At 43.4% G+C, this 19266-nt stretch overlaps 1 protein-coding gene across 1 annotated transcript in view; it reads right to left on the reverse strand.

Moving 5' to 3' along the window:
- The window catches only part of MAD1L1 (mitotic arrest deficient 1 like 1), a 1159769-nt gene that overhangs the window by 1122467 nt on the left and 18036 nt on the right, over nucleotides 1-19266 (reverse strand). The window contains exons 4-6 of the mRNA XM_077449134.1: nucleotides 18613-18792; nucleotides 9561-9685; nucleotides 5470-5551 (exon numbers count right to left, since the gene is read on the reverse strand). Coding sequence (XP_077305260.1) covers nucleotides 5470-5551; nucleotides 9561-9685; nucleotides 18613-18792 — 387 coding nt within the window. The remainder of the gene's footprint in view (nucleotides 1-5469; nucleotides 5552-9560; nucleotides 9686-18612; nucleotides 18793-19266) is intronic.

Below are 19266 nucleotides of genomic sequence, written 5' to 3' on the forward strand. Positions count from 1 at the left end.
ATTGATGGTAACCTACCCTTATTTGATAAGATATGGAAAACCTGGGATGATTCAGTATACCCTCTTGAATCCGATAACCACACATCCTTCTGATTCCCATTAGAAACACCCTTTGAATATCCTCTATCTTTATATTATAGTCTAACACATAACTATCCAACCAGATTTAAAATAAGATACTGTATGGAAATTGTGCTTAGCTGATCCAAGGATGGAAGTCGCTTTTACTCGGCCATACTTGTATCCCTGTTAAGTTCTATTGGCATGTTTTCTATATTGTTTTGTATTTTCGGAAGTTGAAATGTCTTATGATGTAATGTTTTATAACTTTTTTTTTTATTATTATTATTATTTATAAAAAGGAATTCATTCTCTTGATCATGGAAACCAACAGTGCCCTCTGTCTCTCCAGACTAAGTCAGTATGTCTGGATTTTTGGAACAATTTTATGTATAAAAAGTAGAGGAAAAGAAAGCTGATAATTTATATAGAGTACACTGCCGACTCAACCAAAATTGGACGAGGTTCCTGAAGCTAAAAATTGTGGAAGCAAGCCACACTGTGGATGAGATCCCGTCATTACACTATTCATCCTGCAGGGCAGTTTATACATGATCCACTTGATGCGGCTTCATGAACAAGAAGCTAGTTTTTGCTTTCACTGTATATGCTCCCTTGTTTGCAGTATCTCCAGTGTGTATTCAACTATACTTACATCCATGCATATCCTTTGACAGTGTGATGTTGCCCCTCCTCATTGCTGACACTACTGAAGGTTTTTCCTCTGGACTGTCATCACCGGCTTTTAATGCCATTTTCTTTGACATCCATTCATTACCATTTGATCTAAGAATTTAATCGAACTGTATATTCTCAGTGAAATTGGATGTCAATTGATACTTTATTTCAAAGTCTGAAAATATGGTCATCCCATCTGTTTGTGGTGTGATTGATTGTATGACTGTGAGCCCAGGCCGATTTTATCAGATTTTCTTGACAACGTTGTCATGAATGTTTTTTTATTATTATTATGGTGTCGGTGAAGGTTTTTCATATTTACTGGGAATTATGCAAAGTGCCACCCTTTGCTATTTTGTTTGAATAAAGTTTACACTTATGCTGCTGAGTGTTTCTATTTGAAGCCCGTCTAAACCCTCTTGGTTTATTCTCTGTGTATATACAGTATCTCACAAAAGTGACTACACCCCTCACATTTTTGTAAATATTTTATTATATCTTCATGTGACAACACTGAAGATATTACACTTTGCTACAATGTAAAGTAGTGAATGTACAGTTTGTAAAAGTGTAAAATTTGCTGTCCCCTCAACACAGCCATTAATGTCTAAACTGCTGGCAACAAAAGTGAGTACACCCCTAAGTGAAAATATCCAAATTGGGCCCAATTAACCATTTTCCCTCCCGTTGTCATGTGACTTGCTAGTGTTACAAGGTCTCAGGCGTGAATGGGGAGCAGGTGTGTTAAATTTGGTGTGATCGCTTTCACTCTCTCATACTGGTCACTGGAAGTTCAACATGACACCTCATGGCAAAGAACTCTGAGGATCTGACCCTGAAACCAAGTCTGCGGCATGGTGGCCAAGAGCATACAGTGGTTTAACAGGACAGGTTCCACTCAGAACAGGCCTCGCCATGGTCAATCAAAGAAGTTGAGTGCACGTGCTCAGCGTCATATCCAGAGGTTGTCTTTGGGAAAGAGACGTACGAGTGCTGCCAGCATTGATGCAGAGGTTAAAAGGGGTGGGGTGGGGTCAGCCTGTCAGTGCTCAGACCATACTGCGCACATTGTATCAAATTGGTTTGCATGGCTGTCATCCCAGAAGGAAGCCTCTTCTAAAGATGATGCAAAAGAAAGCCCACAAACAGTTTAGTGAAGACAAGCAGACTAAGGACATGGATTAATGGAACCATATCCTGTGGCCTGATGAGACCAAGATAAACTTATTTGGTGCAGATGGTGTCAAGCGTGTGTAGCGGCAACCACATGAGGAGTACAAAAACAAGTGTGTCTTGCCTACAGTCAAACATGGTGGTGGGAGGGTCATGATCTGGGGCTGCATGAGTGCTGCCAGCACTGGGGAGCTACAGTTCATTTAGGGAACCATGAATGCCAACATGTACTGCGACATGATCCCCTCCTTTCGGAAACTGGGCCGCAGGGCAGTATACCAACATGACAACAACCCCAAACACCTCCAAGACAACCACTGCCTTACTAAAAAAGCTGAGGGTAAAAGGTGATTGACTGGCCAAGCATGTCTCCAGACCTAAACCCTATTTAGCATCTGTGGGGCATCCTCAAACAAAAGGTGAAGGAGTGCAAGTTCTCTAACATCCACCAGCTCTGTGATGTTGTCATGGAGGTGTGGAAAAGGACACCAGTGGCAACCTGTGAAGCTCTGGTGAACTCCATGCACAAGAGGGCTAAGGTAGTGCTGCAAAATAATGGTGGCCACACAAAATATTGACACTTTGGGCCCAATTTGGACATTTTCACTTAGGGGTGTACTCACTTTTGTTGCCAGCAGTTTAGAAATGAATGGCTGTGTGTTGAGTTATTTTGAGGGGACAGCAAATTTACACTCTGCTATACAAGATGTACACTCACTGCTTTACATTGTAGCAAATTGTCATTTCTTTAGTGTCACATGAAAAGATATAAATTATTTACAAAAAATTTGAGGAGTGTATTCACTTTGGTGAGATACTGTATGGATTTTTGGAACAAGCCTGCATCTGTTGGCAGTGGAGGGTTCTGAACCCAAACCTACAGAGGGGCTGGACCTTGCCACTCCCTCTAGTGCTTCCACCAAGAAGTTTTCTAATGAGGATGCCTACAGGATTCACCATCCAAGCTTTTCTAACTCAGCATGAGTCTATGCACAGTACTGTATGCCTCGCACCTGCAGGATTCTAATGGAACGAAAACCTGCGATCCCAGAGCTGCCTGGCAGCAGTGTTAACTGGCAAGCCACTGTGCTCCCCAACTCTACATTGGAATCCCCTGCCCCCCCTCTGGCAGGACGGTCCGGTACCCTACTCCGCTGGTGAAGGCACAGTCTGAGGCTGTGGTATTTACAACCCGCCCAATAGTTCTAAATGGAGGTCTGGATCTGGCTTTGCTACTAGCCGACAAAGACACAGTGAGCCATCCAGGGACTTTCCCCCCTCCACCAGCCGTCGTAAGAACCCCCCCCAAGAGATGCACATAGAACCACCGGCCACCAGGTCCCATGTGCCTCCTCCCCCTCTGACCACCAAGGGGGAACACCACCTGTGGAGCTGCAGTTGACACACAGGTAAGGCGCGCACCCCCCTAGGTCCCCCTTAACTTAGGATGACTGATGCTGGCATCGATAGGAGCTGCCAAGATAGCCCCTGCTTTTGACACACTCCCGCCAAGGAAAGCGTGATCCTACCTCTGGAGCCTCTGGCTGCACTATCAAACCATCTGGCTCCCCATCAGCCAAAGCCTGGCCTGCCTTCAGCATCCACAGCTGTAACCAGAAGCCGTGGAACAAGGAGAAGTGCACAGCCCCGCAAGAAGTGACGTTACCCACCACTTGGCCTCCCTGTGAGCTCCATCTGGCCGCAACTAAGAATATGCCCTCCTCCTGAGTCTCCCCCGTGAACCTGAAAGCGAGCCCCTGGAGCTTCCCATGACACAATTGTTTGGAGCAGCTAGGGTGGCAAGGAAATGGTGTGGCTGCCAGGTAACCTCTCCCTGAGGCTTAGCACTGCCACTAGTTCCCAGAGACCTGACTCCTTGACTGGCTGTTTTGGCTACTGTTACCCATGTTGTCCCTCTGATGGAGGAAACACCAGAACTGAGGAGCCGGCAGGGAAGCGTGCTTTTAATATGGCTTGAGGCGATGTTTCCTAAGAAAGGAGGAGCCAAGGTCTCTCGTAGGTGGCTGTCCTGAAGACACTAGGGGAAAAAGTATTGCTTTAAGCCCCGTTACTTTTGATGGGTGCTACCGCCTGCCAATCATGAAGCAAGTAAATGCAAGTGCCCCGCAACTGCACGCTTCTGTGGGGTCCAAGGGGTTAAAGCAACACAATGCTGCCTGCTTTAACCCCTTATTTTCTGTACTGCACAAGGTTGCAGGGCACTTGCAGAGCAGCCTTATTCCCTTAAATGGGTTATACTTGGAAGGTGCTACACCCACCAATCATGAAAGGGTGCATAACTCCTGCTGCAGCTGGGGTGGTAAAAACACAATTTAACTATGGCATTTTACCACCCCCAATCTGCAAATATAAAATTAATCCTTACTGTTGTGAGCACTCTAAGGCTGCTTTCACATTGACGTGCTGCAGGGTTTACCTGCACCAAGGGTGCACTTTTTCAAAGTGCATTAAAACTCATGCATTCAAGAGTTTTGGTGCACTTTCACAAAGTGCATCAAACCCGCAGGATATAATAGAAGTCTATGGCTAAGTGTAGTAAACCCACAGGAAAGCTGCAGATACACTGCACCTGCGGTGTGGGTAAACTACAGCACATCAGTGTGAAAGCAGCCCTATACTATTATGCTCGGTGTATTCCTTCACACTGACCTGAAGATCTCTTCTTTGCTGCTGCTGGCACCACTCTGGAGACCGCTAGCTGGGACAAGAGGTTGAGTGCAGTTGGTATCATCCGCATGGGACAGGAGCCAGCAATACAGAGGAGGCATCGAATTATGCAGCTCTTGCTCCCTAGTACAACTTTACAAATAGTCCCTCTGTATCGTACTCCATTTGATGCTCTGGAATGGTGTGTCAGAGGGCCAGACCGCGCTCTACCAGTCACCTGGAAACGATCTACTGGTAGACCGTAATCTATAGGTTGCTGACCGCTGGCCTAAAGTCATGAAGGCGCTGGATATTTTTCTTAATAAAAAAAAAAAAAAGAAAACAAAAACAAACAAGGCTACTGTTCAAAATGCAACACCAGACATTTAGACTTTGGCCCCTTTCACATGGGGCGGATCCACTCAGCGGACTCCACTAGCTCAGCAAGGGAACGCTCCGTTGATCCCTGCTGAGCAGGTGAATGACAGGACAGTCTCTGCTCACTGTGCAGGGACAGACCTGTCAGAGCCCCACTGTCCTCTGTGGGAAGATGGGATGAAAAACCAGACAGCATGTCCGTTTTCATCCAATCCGCTGGACGGATGGTGAACGTATACCTATCCATCTGTTTTCAGCAGATCTTGTCGGATCGGATGGCAGGCGGGTCAGTGGACACATCTCAGCTGACATCCGCATGCCCATACAAGTCAATGGGTGCCCCGCTCAGATCCGCCTGAAAAACGGACAGGTGGGTCTTTGCGGTCTGATCGTGTGATGGGGGCCTTCAACATCTGCTCATCCCTAGAAAAACAATCACTCATCTCAGCGTCCGTCTGATGCCAGATTCGTATTGAAGTTTATACAGAAACATGCAGGATCCAGAATACTCACCTTAATCTTTAAGTGAGCATCTGAAAGTTCTGCCTGAGTGTCCTGCAATGTATGCGTTACCTGGCTGCAGTCTTGCAATTTTCTAAAAAGATAAAATATAGCATTTGTCCTAATTATCAGATCCAAGTAACAAATGTGCTATGACAACCACTTAAACAGTATAAATTATTTAATACTAGCAAACAAAATCAACTCATTAGACCAATTTATTCATATAGATTATCAGGTTTTTACCATACGATAAAAAAATACTGAAAATCTATTCAAAGTTGCATTACAGTTCGGTTCCCTTAAAATATGCATATTCTCTAGCAATAAATTAATACAGGGAGGGTGCCATTGCTGAAATCTTGGAAAATGCAAGTTGCCTGGCTCCAACAGTGTCCCCAAGCTACTTTACTTACAGTTTTAAGCCCAGTACCAGTATGAAGAAAATATATGACTAATCACTGTTCTCTAACATTTTTAATCTACATTCTTGTTTCAGGTTGCCAAATGCAATATTGGCCCCCCATATATCCCTCAGGTTGACTTTTACTTTGGCAAGTGCTGCATGTCATGACATTATAAGAATTACGAAAGAACACATTAATAGAATATACACACCATTAGCACATTCCCTAGACCAAATGCAAGAGGTATAAAGTGGTTATAAAGGCTTTTAATCCTAATCCATTCTCTGCATTAAAGTGGAACTTTAATTCCGAAAATATGTCTTGCTAGGTAATTTCAGGCTAGCCCCTTTTGCAGGTATAGCTGCAAGCACCTATACTGTTTAAAACCTACCAATGCACTGCCCCACCCTGCTCTGCACATGCTCAGTTGCTCTCAACCACTTCAGCCCCGCACCATTTGACTGCCCAAAGACCAGAGCGTTTTTTGAGATTTGGTATTGCGTTGCTTTAACCGACATTTTTTTCCCTCAGTTTAGGCCGATACGTATTCTTATACATATTTTTTTGGGGGGGGGGGGGGTAATCGCTATAAGCGCTTATTGATTGGTTCGCGGTAAAGTTATAGCGTCTACAAAATAGGGGATAGTTTTATGTAATTTTTATTAATATTTTTTTTTTATTGGTAATGGCGGCGATCTGCGTTTTTTATCGTGACTGCAACATTATAGCGGACACTTTTGGTGCTATTTTGGGACCATTCACATTCATACAGCGATCGGTGAGATTAAAAATGCACTGATTACTGTGTAAATGTGACTGGCAGTAAAGGGGTTAACCACTAGGGGGCGCTGTAAGGGATAAGTGTATCCTAGGGAGTAATTTTAACTGTGGGGGGAGGGGGGGGCTACGTGTGACAACACTGATCACTGCTCCCGATCACAGGGAGCTGTGATCAGCGTCACTAGGCATAACGGGGAAATACTTGTTTACATCAGCATTTCCCCGTTTTTCCTCTCCGTGAGACGATCGCGGGTATCCCCGCAGACAGAGTCTGCGGGACCCGCGATCACACGGCGGCAAATTTAAAGGGACACACCTGTACGCCCATTTGCCTGTCCCTGCCATTCTGCCGACCTAAATGTTTGTGCGCCGGTCGGCAAGTGGTTAAACAGATTTACTGTTTAGGGGATCTGATCTTCACCAAAACGGCAGCCTTCAGCAAGAACAGGAACAATGGGGGGAGGCAAATTTACTGCACACACTAATTTTGGTAGCATATTATTATTATACAGGATTTATATAGTGCCAACAGTTTACACAGCACTTTAAAACTTTAGGGTAGAGAGTACAAATACAATACACTTTAATACAGTAGGAATCAAAGAGTCCTGCTCCTTAGAGCTTACAAACTAAGATGGTATATTAATGAGGAATGTATGTTCCTTGGTAAAGAATGTTATTCTTTAAGTCTTTATTGATCAAGTTCCACTTTGATGGAATTCCCCCCCCCCCCCCCCCCAAAAACACGCAACTTTTTTAAAAGTTGCTCCCCTCAGCCACCCTTAAAAACCTTACCTGAGCCTTATCTCAATCCAGTGCTGTGCCAGTCTGTAGTAGCTCTTCTCCTCTTCCTTCTCATAGGAGACCTGGCAACAGCAGGAACTATTGGCTTCTGCTGCCGTCAGTGCAATCCTGTGAGGGAGCGAGCAGGAGTAGGGGCCAAAGCTTGCTATGGGGGCACTCTTAGAAAAGGAGGAGCCAAGTTTGCCAGAAGGGGACTCCAGGGTTCAGGGCCACTCTGTGCAAAACCATTGCAAAGAGCAAATAAACATAACAGGTTTATTATTTAAAAAAATAAAATCTTTAAAATCACTTTAGGCACTCAATTATACGTATAAAGGCAGGTCAATCATGTTTGTGATTATATTGTCATATGTTTACCATTTCACTTGCTGTACTAGCTAGGATCAGTGTGAATATAAAATCCATGATTTTTTTTTTTTTTAAATCAGTTTGCTGATTTTTATAAAATGTTTTTGGAGTAAAAAAATCTATCCAAGATGATTTTCTACTTAAGATACATGAAATAATTCAGTTTATTCAGCATGAAATGGAGCATGAGGCTGTATATTCTGCAATATTAAAATTTTTGATAAACTCATTCAATGAATTCAAGCTCTGCAAGTGGAGATAACACGCAATGCATTGGTGCATTCACACAATTTCACAGTAACCATGAGATAAAACAATGTTCAGGAGTATTCCTTTATCCCCTGGTTTTTCAAATCTATGTACACTACAAACTGTACGATTGAAATCAGTTCTGATATTGCAGTTTTACTAACCTGACAGCTTATTATTCTAAATGGGAAACCTTCATTTTGTTTGCAAATATTATAGATTCTAACTACTAGCAAGAATAAGTTATAAAAGATTTAAAGAGCACCTATAAATTTAGATCCATCGTGGTAGCGCCTGTTAGCGAGCATCTACTCATCTGTTGCCACCACATCCCTCAGCTTTTTGTGTCGCTGTCGCATCAACAGCTGTCCCATTAAAATGAATGGGACTGTCTGTGAGTCAACAGCAGGTCAAAGTAGGAGGACAGAGATGACAGTTGTGCTTTAAAAATTATGATTTAAATGGAGTAGATTTAAATCAAGCCTTTTTACTAGTGATTTAAATTCTAATTCCCAATAATATTGTATTGAGACTTAATGTCAAAAATATATTTTTCAGCACCACTTGATATGTATATGATCCCCAGGTTAACCAACAGTTGGAGGAGATGGAGAAGGAGCAGGTGTATAATTAGGGAGGCTGTACAGCTAGAAGCTGCATTCCAGAATTGTGGAAACAAGAACCTGCACTCTCCATCCCTATGTGGTTTGCCAAATTAATCAAAATTAAGCACATGAAAGACCCATTTTCCTCCAAAGGAGATGCACATGACAAATCCTGATGAATGTAGTTTTTTTTCTGGATTGAATTCACCGCAGGCTTTATACAATGATTCCTGGATGGTGACCGAGGATGGAAGAGACTAGAGAGCGATTACTCCCCATCCTTCTCGCCTCTTTCCTATTGTACACATCACCCGTCCTCTTCCCCATGGGCTCCTCCCCTCCCATACCTCCCCCCTCATCTTTTCCCAGTAACATAGAAAAACCCATGCAGAGTATTTATAAAAAATGCTGCACTTCGAACTTTATACAGGTTACCCTCGCAAGAAGAGACCTTTAATCAAGCACTTTTTCTTTTTTTTATAAGCCGTTTCTGTTCTGCTGACTAGAATTGAAGGAAAATCTCCAACAGCAATGCGGACAAAAACATATTTTATTTTAGTATAACAGTGAAAGGCAAGGCCCTGTCAGAATTTTACAGCTGTCTCTAACCTTGTTGCAGATTTCCCCTCACTTCCTTTTTTAGTGACCACGACAGTGAGGAAAAGCTCATCAACAGAGGCTTCAATAGCACTAAAAAGTAAAATCCTTCATAACGCTCTACACAACCAAAAGAAAAAAAGTTTTGGCTTGACGTAAGGACCACGCTTTCTATATTTTACATAAAAAAAAAAATTTTAAAAAAAGAAGAAGAGGTATATTTGAACATAACCAACCATTGAAAAGCAGATTTTTACAAAAAGTAAAGAATAACACTTAAAACTATCAGTGGGAAGACAGCAATGACACTTACTTGCGATGCATATCCAGCTGTTCCATCATCTCTTGTTTATCCGTCTCTTGAGTTTTTATCTGCATTTCTTGGTTCATTATTTCCAGCTGGAGCTCTGACACCTTTCCTTTCAATGCAGTTATAGCCTGAAGTATTAAAGCAGAAATAGAAGCCTGGTTAGAATTGAACAAATGTTAAGGTAACCATGCAATATGGCCTCTGATATATTTTATACAAGGATCAGACCACAACATCCATATTATTTTTCAGTACACATTAGGTGACCTATGCCAACTTCTGAGCTAAAGAAGCAGCTTACCTGGCAAAATGGGAACTGTCATGATTGGCTTTTCGAAAGCCGTGTAACAATGATCAGATTATCGAACAATCGCTTCAAATGCAGTATTTGTCATCCTATTTTCTCAGTACTAGGCATTAGTTTGCTGCCCAACTGCACCAGAACTATTTGAAATGTTAAAAAAGTTTATGTCAGAGTTTGTCCAGCATTAAAAAAAAAAAAAGGACAATTATACTTTTGTATAGTTAGCCATTAAAAAACCCTCCCCGGAAACTAGGGAGGACAGCCTGTATAGTACACTCTACAACCTTGCTTCTTCTATGCCTGGGTGGACTACAATGTAGAGCTACGCAATTTACAAAAAAAAATTGCGATTTCGATTTAACCCCTTTGACGATCTCTATTGCAGATTCTTCCGATTCTTTCGTATAACAAGGAGAGACTTATCTGCTCTCTCAGCTGTCAAAAGAAAAAACATCCAGGCAGTCTGCCAAGTTTTTAATATGAAACATTGTAACTAAGCTTCCTTCTAATGCCGTGTACACACGGTGGGACATTCCAACCACAAAAATCCGTCTGATTTTTTCCAACTGATTTTGGCCAAAACTTGTGTTGCATACACACGGTCGGACAAAGTTGTCCAAAAATGATGTTTGTTGCATACAACGGGACTACGTAGAGGATAGTAGCCAATAGCTTTGATCTCGTAATTTAATCTGAGCATGTGTGGCACTTTGTCCGTCGTAATTCTCTACAAATGATCAGAAAAAGTCCAATCGGATTTTGTTGTAGGAAAATTTGAGATCCAGCTCTCAAACTTTTTCCGCCTGAATTTCAGACTGAAAAAGTCCGATAGAGCCCACACACAATCGGATTTTCCGACAACAGAATCCGATCGGACCTTTTCCATCAGAATTTCTGACTGTGTGTACAGGGCATTAGCTCAAAGGGATACACTTCTGTTTATAAAGAAAACAGGCAGTCTGCCAAGTTTTCAACAAAGTGTAAATGCAGGAAGCTTAACCACTTAAAGTCTAAATCTTTTTCCACACAAGTTAAAAATCAATATTTTTTGCTAGAAAATTACTTGAAACCCCCAAACATTATATATATATTTTAGCAGAGACCCTAGGGAATAAAATTGCAATTCCTTCAATATTTTATAATCACACTGTATTTGCCCAGAGGTCTTTCAAATGTAATTTTTTGGGGAAAATACACTTCAATGAAGAAAAATGAAAACGAAAACACTACGAGAATCGTGAGAGAATCATGATCTATCTTCTAAGCAGAAAAATTGTGATTCTCATTTTAGCTAGAATCGTGCAGCTATACTACAATGTGTAAAGAAGTGGAGGACTGGCCGAAGATGTTTGCAGTGGTGTCTGTGGTGTACCATGTTGGCCACACAGTGTGGGTCTTGCAAAAAGCGTGGACAAGAGTATAGAAAAGCAGGAGGTGAGAAGGGATTGCTGGGGATAGAAGGAACTTAAAGGATAAATTATACAAAAGTAAAATTTAAAGACTGCTTAAGAGAGAAACTTTTTTTTCTTTTTACCACATATTATATGCAGTTGCTACACAGATAACTTCATGATATTATTATAATAAAAATAACTTTTCCATTTCTCTCTACGGCCACTAAAACTACCAGCAAATTCAAGTCTCAGTTCTTTAATTTTAGCAGCAGTGGGGGCATTCTTCACATGGCGTGAAAAAATATCCAAAGAAATTAAAATTTCCTGCTTGCATGATTGGCTAACTGGTATTCCAGAAATCAGCATGGAGCCCGAAGACAAATTATATGCATCCCCTGCAACAGAAGCGTAAATTATGGAGAGCAATTTTTAAAGGATCAATCAAACTAAGTAGATGCAAATGAGGCTTCATTTCTTAAGTTCACTTTGTTATAATAAAAGGCAGTAAGTTTAAGACTTAAGTAAAGCATACATAAAAGCCTAATTAGGGCCTATGTCGACGGGCTTTTGACAAATTGTGCATCTCCATGCAAGTCTATGGACACGAAGATCAAAAGTAAGTCAGATAAACTGAAGGTTAACATCACAAGTAAGTGAATTTTCACTGTACTAGCATTTCGAGCAACAATTGATCAAGCCTAAAAACGCTATAAATACATATACACACACACATATACATATATACACACAAAGCATCTCACAAAAGTGAATACACCCCTCACATTTTCGTAAATATTTTATTATATCTTTTCATGAGACAACACTAAGAGCCGGTTCACACAGGGGCAACTCAGGATCCGCCCCTAGTAGCCTAAAGTCGTGCTACATGTAAAAAACAATGTAAGTGAATGAGAGCCATCTTAATGTACACTACTGAAGTCGCTCCGACTTCAGAAAAGGGTCCTGTACTACTTCTATCCGACTTCTAGGTGACTGGTACCCATTGATTTGAATGGAAGTCGCCTCCAAGTCGGGGAGACAATGTCACCTCTCACAGAATAATCAGCTCTCGAGAGGGAACTCCACGCCAAATTTTAAATAAAAAACCAGCATGGGTTCCCCCTCCGGGAGCATACCAGGCCCTTAGGTCTGGTATGGATTTTAAGGGGAACCCCCACGCGGAAAAAATGGCGTGGGGGTCCCCCCAAAATCCATACCAGACCCTTAAGCACGCAGCCTGGCCGGTCAGGAATGGGGGTGGGGACGAGCGAGCGCCCCCCCCCCCCCCTCCTGAACCTTACCAGGCCGCATGCCCTCCAGATGGGGGGGTGCCCAGCGCCCCCCCCCCACCCCAAAGCACCTTGTCCCCCATGTTGATGAGGACATGTAACTTGTTTGCGTTACAAGGTATCCGGTTGAATGGTTAACAAGCAATGTGTGTTACAGCAATGTGTGTTACATTCGGTGTCATCACTCTCACTCTCTCATACTGGGTCACTGGAAGTGCAACATGGCACCTCATGGCAAAGAACTCTCGAAGGATCTGAAAAAAAGAAAAGAATTGTTGCTTCACATAAAGATGGCCTAAGCTATAAGATTGCCAAGACCCTGAAACTGAGCTGTAGCATGGTGACCAAGACCATACAGCGGTTTAACAGGACAGGTTCTACTCCTAACAGGCATTGCTACAGGGGTTGAAGGGGTGGGGGTCAGCCTGTCAGTGCTCAGACCATACACCGCCATCAAATTGGCCTGCATGGCTGTTGTCCCAGAAGGAAGCCTCTTCTAAAGATGATGCACAAGAAAGCCCGGAAACAGACTGCTTGTCTTCAGCATACTAAGGACATGGATGACTGGAATCATGTCCTGTGGGCCGAGTCCAAGATAAACATATTTGGTTCAGATGATGTCAAGCGTGTGGTGGCAACCAGATGAGGAGTACAAAGACAAGTGTGTGTTGCCTACAGTCAAGCATGGTGGTGGGAGAGTCAAGGTCTGGGGCTGCATGAGTGCTGCCGGCACTGGGGAGCTACAGTTCATTGAGGGAACCATAAAATGCCCACATGTACTGTGACATACTGAAGCAGAGCATGATCCCCTCCCTGCCGAGACTTGGCCGCAGGGCAGTAGTGCAACATAACGACCCCAAACACACCTCCAAGATGACCACCGCCTTGCTACTGGACTGGCCAAGCATGTCTCTAGACCTAAACCCTATTGCGCCTCTGTAGGGCATCCTCAAATGGAAGGTGGAGGAGCACAAAGTCTCCAACATCAACCAACTCCATGATGTCGTCATGGAGGAGCGGAAGACGACTCCAGTGACAACCTGTGAAGCTCTGGTGAACTCCATGCCCAAGAAGGTTAAGGCACTGCTGAAAAATAATGGTGGCCACACAAAATATTGATACTTTGGGCCCAATTTGGGCAATTTCACTTTTGTTGCCAGCGGTTTAGACATTAAAGCGGATGTAAACCTTCCACATACCCAGTGAAGTGATCAGCCTCAGATGATACACAGGGATGAAACAAATCTCTCTATAGAAGTTATACATGTACATCTGCTGTCTTCACCAGTTAAGAAAGTGCACGTTCTGTTCGAATTTTCACTTCCTGATGTAGGAGGAGATCATTGCTAGACACTGTGAGAGACTGAGAAAGCAGATTGGAGGAAAGGCACACACCACCCCCCCTCCCCATACATGCAAAGGTTGCCTGTGTATAGTTTAGCTGGCTAATCTAGTAGCCTCCCTGGCGGTATTTCCGAGTCTGGCTCGGGGTGAGATTTCAGTACCATAAGCGGTATTCACAAGCCAGACTCGGGGATCCCATCACAGGATCCATGTAGAGATTACTTAACTTGTCCCCGCCATGTCTCACTCGATCTGTCACAGTGCTGAGCTCCGTTCCCTGCAAGCATTGCGACGCTCAAAAAGTAAAAAACACAGTATAGACACAGTATACTGTTATCTTACAGATTACAGTACTGTATCAAATAATTACACATCCCTTTTGTCCCTAGTGGTTTGTCCAGTGTCCTGCATGCAGTTTTATATTATAAATACTATTCTTTGCGCTAGAAAACTGGATAATGTGCATAGCAAACAAAAAATGTCCGTTTACATCAAAAGTGCCTTTAGACCAGCTAGAAAACAGCGATAATAAATTAGAACCACTTGCAGAATTGACGATAGCGATTTGTTGGGAAATTCATCAAACACTAAAAGTAATGACAGCGACAATTCTGAAAGATGGGCTGCATGGTTGAGTCGCTAGAAGAAAAGAAAGTAATTTGGAGTGATGAGACCAAAATTTTGCTTTTTGGTCACAACTATAAACACTACATTTGGACAGGCGTCAACAAGGCCTACGATGAAAGGTACACCATTCCTATTGTAAAGCACGGAGGTGGATCACTGATGTTTTGGGGATGTGTGAGCTACAAAGCCAGAGGAAATGCAAGACAGCCCAAGAATTTACAGGAACTGGAGGCTTTTTGCCAAGAGGAATGGGCAGCTTTACCATCTGAGAAGGATAAGAGTCTCATCCACAAATATCACAAAAAAATTCAAGCTGTCATTGAGGTTAAAGGAGGCAATACATGGTATTAAGAACTGGGATACGTAAACTTTTGATCAAGGTCATTTGGGTAGTTTCTGTTGCGATGATTTAAAAAGAGTAACACAGTTTATTCATAATAAATGGCTTCAGCCAAACACTATGAGTGATAGAAAAGTTTTTGCGTTATTCATATTCTCTGAAAAAAATACCAAGAAATCAAATTCTGCCAGGGTATGTAAACTTATGAGCACAACTGTATAAAGTAAATGTCTGCAGTAAATGCCCATTTAGACAGATGATTTATACTTAAAAGACCCAGCGAGAAACAGAAATGTACTCAGCTTCCTATTCCCTATTACAGACTGACAGCACAGTTCTGCCCAGTTGACTTTATCCTATTATCTCTGTTCAATAGGGTATGGTTTTGAAAACAGCAGATAGAAAGCATTAAGAGACACATAGGCATGAATAAAGTGTGCAAGCAAACATTACAGAGTGGTAACCTACCAACAATTCAAAATTCGTACAATATGTCAAAAAGAGACCAGTATGTGCCCTCATGGCTCTTTTGCACTGTTAACATGAATGTACAGAAAAATAATTGTAAATAGAAAGAAAAGGGGAGGAAAAAGGAGAGTCAAGATGTGGAGAGGAGCATCACAAAAGTCGTGAAGACCACCCCTCAATATCCATGGAAGGGAGCTGCTTTTCATTAAAGAGGGAGTCCACCCGAAAATAAAGGATTAAAAGCCGGCATCTATAAATACTACAGCTGCGGACTTAATAAAGTGGACACTTACCTTTCCTGGGGTCCAGCGAGGTCGGAAGCCGAGGCTGATCAATCGCTCGGCTCTCGGCTGTTGCCGTCGCCATTATCGGTGAGGGAATCAGAAGTGAAGCATTGCGGCTTCACTTCCCGGTTCCCTACTGCGCATGCACGAGTCGTGCAGCGCAATGGGAATGGTCTGCACCGTCTCTGGGACCCGTGTGTGTCCCATCAGACAGCGCGGAGGAACAGGAAGAGGCATAGACTCCCATGAGAGTCTATGCCCGGAAGTGGGTGCAAATACATCTGCACCTCCCTCCACCCTTAAAGGTGCCAACTGTGGCACCGGAGGCGGGGGGGGGGGGGGGTTTGGATGAGCGGAACTTCCACTTTAGGGTGGAACTCCGCTTTAATCAAGTAATTGGCGGTCAAAGGCTGATGGCATAAAGCTTGAGACCCACAGATCCCAGGTATTGTGGAAATTGTACATAGTCCCAGTAAGACACTAGCGGACAGCTTGTCATTTGTAATTATCCAGTGTACCTTGGATTTTACTGCAGCCAGTAAAAAAGGTAATCTGACAGCAAGGCTCCAGCTAGGATTTGCTTGGTACCTGTGAAAATACGGGTTGTCAGTCTATAGTGCGTTTGAAAAGTCCATCTGGTTTCAAGTTGCTGGAGTGTAACACGATACTCAAGTCAGTATTGGGTACTAACAGTACAATAATTCATAATTAGTTTTGAGCGCAAGTACTTTCTGGGAGCACGATTTGGTGGTTTCTCAGATTTTCTGCCACTGTTGTTCAGGGTAATGCGGAGATTCCATTCCCTTATCCCTTTATTCTCCAAAGCATAGGCACTAATTGACTTATTGCCCCAAGAGTCGAACTGGGTGGGCTGAATAAAAATGCACGGAAATATCACGGAGAAGAAAAAGATAAAAAAAGAGGAAGGAGGAAGAAGGATTTACATACACTTTATTATCAGTGCAGTAAAAGTACCGTATTTTCCAGCATATAAAACAAACTTTTATACTTAAAAATCCCCCAAAAATCAGGGGTCGTCTTATACACCAGTATATCAATGTCAGACCACTGGATGTGCATTAATGTCTGCACTGAGCCAGTCATGGCGAGCGATGTTTTCTTTTAATGAATACAAAGCCTGCTCAGATTGGCAGAGGTTGTAATATCATCAGCCCGCACCTCTCAATCTCAAAGCCAATCCGAGCAGACTTTGTATTTATTAATAGAATACATTGCTTGCCGTGATTGGCTCAGCACGATATACCGTAATACTGTATACAGTATGTTACCGAATTTGGTCTACCCCTCGGCTCCTCTTCCTTCCACAGCCACCTCGCCATCCACCACTGGAAGCACCTGACCCTCCATCAGTGGATTTTGCTGGGCACATGAAGTATTTACCACCACAGCATTGCTTCACAAAGCTAGTGATTAAATTGCACAGACTTATTATTGCCGTTTCAGTATGTTACCCAAGCTACTGGACAGACTAGTCGGAAGGGGGTCGTCTTATACGGCGAGTATATCTCGAAACCAACATTTTAGCTGGAAAGTTAGGAGATCGCTTTATACACCCAGACGCCTTATACGCCGGCAAATACGGTAGGAATCGAATGGTTTTGAATAGATGGATGTTTTTACATTTTGGATAAAGCAGTCTGTACAAAATTAGAAGGGGGAGGCGGAGTATTTACTACTCTTATCCAATCACTTGTGTGCAGACATTTAACCCTTGAGCTATTGAGATCTTTAAACAGGCTTTTTACAGCAAATCACACAGGCTAAAGCTGCACCTGTTAGAGAAGAAATACTAAAATTAATTTGCAATATTTCAGATCTTAAAAAAAAAAAAAAAAAAGTACCGTATATACTCGAGTATAAGCCGAGATTTTCAGCCTCTTTTTTGAGGCTGAAAGTGCCCCCCTCGGCTTATACTCGAGTCATCGCTGTCTTCCCGCTCGATCAGCGTGTCGAGCAGACAGACAGCGGCCATTCTATTCAAAAGCCGCGCCTCCGGCTCCGCCTTCGCCTGTGATAGGCGGAACACTGAATTTCCCAGCAGCCTGTGTTCCGCCCATCACGGACATCGTATCATCCTCGTACTACGGACGAGGATGATACGAAGGCAGTGATAGGCGGAACACAGGCTGCTGGGAAATTCAGTGTTCCGCCTATCACAGGCGAAGGAGGAGGCGCGGCTTTTGAATTTTACAATGGCCGCCGAAGAGGGCACGGGACGGAGGCAAGGCAAGGCAAGGCAAGGCAAGGCACGGCACGGCACGGGACGGAGGCAAGGCAAGGCACGACACGACGGCAAGGCACGGCACGGCACGGGACGGAACGGAGGCAAGGAGGCAAGGCACGGGACGGAGGCTCGGGACAAAGGTAGGCTGGACACACACACACACACACACACACACACACACACACACACACACATATACACACACACACACACACACACACAGGGATGGGTGGATGGATGGAGACACACACAGGGATGGGTGGATGGATGGAGACACACACACACAGGGATGGATGGATGGATGGATGGAGACACACACACACACAGGGATGGATGGATGGATGGACACACACACACACAGGGATGGATGGACGGACACACAGGGATGGACGGACACACAGGGATGGACGGACACACAGGGATGGACGGACACACACACAGGGATGGACAGGCATGTCTCACCCTCGGCTTATACACGAGTCAATAAGTTTGCCAGTTTTTTTGGGGGTAAATTGGGGGCCTCGGCTTATATTCGGGTCGGCCTATACTCGAGTATATACGGTATTTACATGCGACTTTTTAGTCCTGGCCATAATACAAATTTACAGAACAAACCAGCAATACATCCCCCTTAAGAAATGTGATCAGTGTAAATTAGCAAATGTAATCTTCCCAGAGTCAAAAAAGATGACCATCACAACGTTCTGCCTGCATGTGAATATGTTAAATACATTAATTATCAGATTTAAGTAAACACTACCTCATTAACCTCTGCTAATTTATTATCCTTCTCTAGCAGCTTCTTGCTCTGTGATTCAATCGTCTTCTTACAAGCCTTGTTCATTTCATTCTGTTCCGCAAGTTTGTTTTGCAACTCTTCTTCCTTTTCCTCCAGGGCTCTGATCCGATTTTGAAGCTCTTGATTCCGGTCTGCCTCCCTCTGGAAAAAAAAAAAAATTTCCATAAACATTTTCTAATGCTGCAAAATTATTCAACAGGAAAATGCTCAAGTTTAAGATGTCAAAGGTTAAGTTCACCTGAACTTACACTGGATGCCTCCCTATTGCACCAGGTCCCACTGTACCTGAGGCCAGCGATCTCCTGCACCGAGACATCGTGTTGCCGCTTTACCGATCCGAGGATCTGAAATCCCCACAGCTTAATCTCCAAAATGTACCTTGTAAAAAGGTACGTATAGGAGGCATTCTAATTGGTTGGCACTGTCACATGAGCGGCACGGACCAATCAGAACCCATGTAGCCTGTCCTGTCAGCACTGGAGAAGAAGAGAGAAAGCCGCAGGGATTTCAAATCCCTGGACCAGTAAAGCGGTTAAATGATGCATCAGTGTGGGAGGTCGGCAGCCTCAGGTACAGTGGGACCAGGTGCGATGGGGAGAGGGTCCAGTGTAAATT

Source organism: Lithobates pipiens, unplaced genomic scaffold (genome assembly GCF_037356315.1).
Source record: "Lithobates pipiens isolate NorthernLeopardFrog02 unplaced genomic scaffold, aLitPip1_a1.2 Scaffold_22, whole genome shotgun sequence".
Taxonomy (NCBI): domain Eukaryota; kingdom Metazoa; phylum Chordata; class Amphibia; order Anura; family Ranidae; genus Lithobates; species Lithobates pipiens.